At 41.6% G+C, this 5,925-nt stretch overlaps 1 protein-coding gene across 1 annotated transcript in view; it reads right to left on the bottom strand.

Moving 5' to 3' along the window:
• rnf220b (ring finger protein 220b) overlaps window positions 1–5,925 on the bottom strand; it is a 24,391-nt gene that overhangs the window by 2,298 nt on the left and 16,168 nt on the right. The window contains exons 3-7 of the mRNA XM_017041729.2: window positions 2,439–2,565; window positions 1,672–1,714; window positions 1,480–1,572; window positions 1,171–1,213; window positions 818–907 (exon numbers count right to left, since the gene is read on the bottom strand). Of these exons, the coding sequence (XP_016897218.1) occupies window positions 818–907; window positions 1,171–1,213; window positions 1,480–1,572; window positions 1,672–1,714; window positions 2,439–2,565 (396 nt within the window). The remainder of the gene's footprint in view (window positions 1–817; window positions 908–1,170; window positions 1,214–1,479; window positions 1,573–1,671; window positions 1,715–2,438; window positions 2,566–5,925) is intronic.

Here is a 5,925-nt window from a genome sequence, read left to right on the forward strand (position 1 = left end):
GCACCTACGGTGCTGGTGGCCGTGACCCCAGCGCTGCAATCCCAGCGAACATAATGAGGGTTAAAGAGACGGTCAAAGACGAGGAAGAGCTCATCAGAGAGAGAGAGAGAGAGGTTGATTAATCAACAGAGAGTCGGTGTCTCTCTCTCTCTCTCTCTCTCTCTCTCTCTCTCTGTGTGTGTGTGCAGTGAATTTAGAAGCTCGTTATGCTCTCCTGTTCTAACGACCAATAAAGGCTAACGGAGCTCGACAGCACTGGCTGTTTGAAGAGTCGACCAAGAACCACACCATCTCACTGTGGTACCAGCAGTCAGTGGTACCACTGGTACCACTGGTACAACTGGTACTACTGGTACAACTGGTACCACTGGTACCACTGGTACCACTGGTACTACTGGTACTACAGTTCACTTTTTAAAAATTATAAAAAGGGTCAGGAAATACACTCATACATATATACATATATTATTATTATAATATAAATATTCATGGAGACATTGTGAATGTTATATTTAACCTTCTAAATGGTTGTATTTCATGCATATATATATATATATATTAGAGTATATATTTATATGTGGTGATATATATGAAGAGAATTAAAAAAAAAAAATCCACAATGATATAATTCATGGTCTGTAATTGCAACATTAAAAAGTACATGTTGTAAATGGGAAATATATACATCATGTATTTATGTATTTACTGACAGAATAAAACACTTTTTAACTTTTTGCACATGTTTTTTTTATCATCAATTTTTATGTTTTTTTTTTTTTTCTCGGGGATGGAGAACGTAAATCTCTGTGTTTCTTACCGGCTTGTGTGCAGTCTAGATGGGCTCCTGTGCTGTGAGGGCGTAATGGGGCAGATTTGACGTAGCACCTGCACCAGCAGAGGTCGTCGACTGTTAACATATCAAGAGGTCAAAGTTGAAAGGTTAATAGCTCCTCTGCTCGTGTGGGCGCTAGGCCGGTGGAGATGGTGTGGGTCTGAACGACAAATGAGGCAGGAGTAAAAAAAAAAGGTGGGGGGGGCACAAAAACGGTACGGTGACGACGACCTTACGATTTAAATGTTAAAAAAAAATAAAAAAAATAAAAGACCCAAGTGTGGTGAACACAGCACCAATGAAACATGACTGCTCCGGGTCTGCATGCATCAACCTACCATTCAGTCTGGTGTGTCTGTTGGCACGCACACGCAGGAAGGTCTGCAAGAGACGGAGGAGCAACAACGGAAACGTCAACATGTTGTCATCAGGTTTTTTTTTTCTTTCTTTTTAACTCAATGTGTTTGATATGAAGAAAAGAGAAAAAGGGAAGAAATAATAATTGGAAAAAAATAAATGTTGTACTTTTTTTTATTAATTTTTTTCATATTATATTTGTAATATATTTCAACTGATTAGTTAAAGTCATTTTTAAAATTTTTTTTTTTATTAACTAAATCTAATTTAAAAGTTCCTTTGATCCGTACCTGATATCGGTCAGAGTGCGTGTCCTCCGCCGGCCGAGAGGGCGAAGTCGGAGAACCTCCTTCACGCTTTATATGCAGAGAAAAAGTGAGAGACTGGAAAAAAAAAACAAAAAACCAACAACACGAGTGAGTCGAGAAAGTCTTAAAGTGAACTTATTAAGATTGTTTGTCCGTGACATCACTGGTGTTTACCTTGGGGGGTTTTAACAGGAGGTCGTGTTGAGCTGGAACATCACTTTAGAAAAAGAAGAAGAAAATAATGCAGGATATTTTATGACACATTGAACTGGTCCGACACACACACACCGTCACGTCCACAACACAATCCTGTTAAATAATAAACAGACACAATTTTCCCTCCAAAACGTCGTCTGGTGAAACAACAACGTCTGCTTTTATCTTTTCTAGATCAACGTGTAATCGCATTTCACTGCTTTGCACTAAACATAGGTACTGTTATGGTACAATTACACTCGCTGTCTCGCACATCACACACACACGGTCACACACACACACATGCACACAGAGTGAATGTCCCCGTAGGCCAAGTTCAATTTGAAACCATTACTGTCCACGCGGCGGTCGTTAAGCAGATTTGGAGTGTAATGTCTTTATTGGAGGAATCATTCTTCTAGTCTAAGCAGCAGGTAATGTGTGTGTGAGTGTGTGTGTGTGTGCATGCAGAAGCAGGGGCTTTGTTTCCACTGGGAGGGAAGGGGAAGGTCTACGTTTGAGACCTGCACATTTTCCACTCAATTGAAAGGCCCTCTCAGATCATTAAATGTCCATTCATTAGGGAGGGACACTGGTGGGGAATCAGCAGCAAAGCAAACACACAGAGGGGGGGGGGGCAGGGATCCCTCAGGGTTAAAACGTGTCAAACAGAAAAAAAACGACACAAAATAAAACAATTCAAGATTCAACGTTAAAGACGACGGCGACGACGACGACTTACGTACCTGATCTGTAGCTGTGCTAGCTTGGTCAGTTCCTGCTCCATGTGTTCCTGCAGCTCGCCGGGTCGGAGCACGGCCTGGCAGACCGGACACATCGGAGCCTGAGCGTCGAACAGAGTCTTCACCCTGCCTGGAGGAAGAAAGGAAAAAAAAATCACTGATTTTGAGAACGTGAAGTCGACGATATGTCATTTCACGTATTGATATTATACAGCACTGTAGCGATTGTTTTTTTATTAGCAGCTAATATGCAAATAGTGTTGATTTATTTTATTCTCAATATATCGTTGAACGTTGATCGTGCCTATAGTGTCACAGTATATTACAATATATCATATATTTATTGATTACAGCTACTCTGTGATTCATCAGATTAAAAAATTAAAAAAAGTTTTTGAAAATACCCACAAACCCCTCGATGTTTACAGACAACAGAGTTGAACAGAAGTTCAAAAACAGGAACTCCAAAATGGAAACGAGAACCGATCCAGCTGCAGAACACATTTTTTATTTTTTAGATAAAAAGTCAATAAAAAAACAAGCACAAGTTTGTAAAAGAATCTCAGAGTTTTTATTAGACGTTTAACCTGCTCCGCTCTGAGAAAGGAACGAAACTCTAGATTTATTTGACTTGTATCGCTGCCAAGGAGCTCATTTAATATTTAACAATCCATCGTAAGATTCCTTTCAACTTTTTCTTTTTTTTAAAACACTACAGTTTGGTTTTTAAACTGTTATATTCAACTAACACATCTATTATTAGTGTGTATTAAAGTGTAAACAGTAGATAATAATAAAAATAATAATCAGTTCATAAAATATGTCAAGTTTATAACTGCTGACACAACGTTGTTGTGCACGTGAGCAAAGGCTGGAATCAAACCTGCGACCTTTCTCAACCCGCTCTAAACTACATATTCCACTGCTGTTCAGACAGGAAGTCAGCGCTCCGCTGCTGTTGAACATGAGCTGTTTCTAATTCACTAGTACTGACATATACAGTACACTGAGTACACTGTAGTAAAGTAGGGTTACACACACACACACACACAAACACACTGACAACGCCTTTGGCCCCCTGCTGTCCGTGTGTTGACATCACAGTCTGTCAACGGGGACATTACCCAGGAGAGCCACTCGGCCCATTGGCTGCCACTGATTGATTACCGCCATAAGCAGCTAGCTGAGCAGCGCCGCTACATCAAGATTCTACCTCGTAGATGAGGTGATTCACTCCCAACAACCATCCATCACCAGCGGTGGGCAGTAATGAGTTACATTTACTCTGGTACATTTACTTGAGTACGTTAAAAAAAAACCTTCTAGGAGTAGTTTTAAATCACTATACTTTATACTTTTACTTGAGTAGATTTACTCTTACTCCACTACAAAACTCAACGTCCGACCTGAGGAAATATGTTGCAGTAAATTTGACCTAAAATCTTTTTTTTTTATTTTGTAAATTTTAATGTATTATTTCACTGGTTTAAATTTTTTATTGAAGTTCTTGAATTTACCTAAATGTTATTTTATTAAAGGTATTTAATTAATTTGTTTTTATTTTATTGTTTTATTGAATTCTCATTAAAAAATAAATCACATGTTACTCAGTACTTGAGTAGTTTTTTTGACCAAGTATTTTTTTTACTCTTACTCGAGTAAATTATTTGGATTACTACTTTTTACTTCTACTTGAGTATTATTATTCTGATGTAACAGTACTTTTACTGCAGTACAGGTGGTCGGTGAGATCCACCTAATTTCCCATCAACCCACAGTGAGCAGAAACCCAATGACAGCGCTGGCAGCAACAATGCAACTCCCTCTAACGTTGGAATACTTTGGAGTATTTGTCACTTCCTGGAGCACGGCGAAGTGAACTTCCTTGAGGACCTTATTACCCGGGAACTGGACTAAGACTTGGTCCCAATGTTCCCCTCCCAACGTCCAGTGACATGACAAGCTCGTCTGCCGGCAAAAAGCCGTCCCCCGACATCAGTTGAGCTATGAGGAGCCATAATGAGGAACCAAATAGGACAAAATGGCCTCTAAATAAAACATGGAGTGGAAAATAGAAAGAGGAGTCAGGTGTCCTTGGGAGTGTGACAGCTCTGCCCACCCCGTCCTCACTCCCTCGCCTTTTTTGCATCCCCTGGTGGAAAACTAAATGACTTTTACCGACACGCATTGAGCATTCCCGGGCTTCCTGCGCTCTGCCGCCTGGAACATGCAGGCATCAGTAAACAATGAAATCTCTGGGCTGAAATTGAATTTATAACCACATTACCTGCACAGATACCGTCTACGTATGGCGCCGCGATAAGAGCACTGGGATTTGATTTGGAGGTGTTTTATTGGTCCGCTTTTTTTGGGTGAGATTTCCCATCCTCCTTTCGTTGGACTACAGCCTCATCGCCTCGGCGTTCACCTCTGCCTCACACCCGTCAGATTTAATGGCCTCGCTGCTCCCATGCTCAGACGTATGGCTGAGTGCGGTGCGTGCATACATTCCTCGGCCGAGGCCTTGTCTCGGTGGTTGCGCTGCGCTTAAATAAGTGACAGTTGTTGGTTCATGACCACTTTTTTTTTTACATGTCTGGATCTCTTCCCTGCCCCCCCCCCACCCCCCCAACAGCCACATAAACTCTGTCAGGATCAGTCGGCATCAGCCCCGTTTCACCCTGGGGGGTCTCCGACACACAACAGGGGGCTGTAAAACCCGCCTGTGGGGCTTGTTAACTGTTCACTCACTACGGCAACTGGCTCGGATGGATTGGCCCTTTCTCACCCGGCTGTGCTGGATCTGATTCGTCCGTCTCTCCATGCATTCACCGTGTCTCCGTGTCTGATTGTTTCCTTGTTCTATCTTTGTGTCTCTCCAGTTCAGGACCTCCTCTCCCGACCGTCTGGACTTTGGCCAGCTGCCTTTTGCCCCCTGCCCACTTAAAAGAATCGTTACCCTGCAGCTATATTTAACTCTGTGTTTCTGTCCTGCAGAACAAAAAGCATGTGTGAGAGCATTTCATTCAATTTACAATGAAATTGATTTAGATCAAAACCCTGTTGCTTAAGAACAGGCGTGGGCAAACTAAGGCCCGGGGGCCGGATGCGGCCCATTTAGCTTTTTAATCCGGCCCCGCCAAATTTTTCTAAACTATATAATGAATTTATATTATCATTATACGTCTGCCTTTTCCCTGCAATACCCACGTTTTCCCATTAGATGGCGTAGAAAGAAAAAACAACATTTTAGCCTTTATGCATGACTTTAACATATCATTTATCGTAGCCCACACGAACGCTCCATCCATCTGCTCCTGACCTGCCCCCCCCCCCCGTTCAATTTTAGGACAATTGTGGCCCATGAGTCAAAAAGTTTTCCCACTGAATACTGACTGGACCTGATCATCAGAATCAAGGTTAATATTTCAATCTCTGTCCAAACTAAAATGAAAAAAAAAAAGAGATTAAAATCCTGCTGACAAATCCT

Source organism: Cynoglossus semilaevis, chromosome 2, assembly GCF_000523025.1.
Source record: "Cynoglossus semilaevis isolate Cse_v1.0 chromosome 2, Cse_v1.0, whole genome shotgun sequence".
In the NCBI taxonomy this organism is placed as follows: domain Eukaryota; kingdom Metazoa; phylum Chordata; class Actinopteri; order Pleuronectiformes; family Cynoglossidae; genus Cynoglossus; species Cynoglossus semilaevis.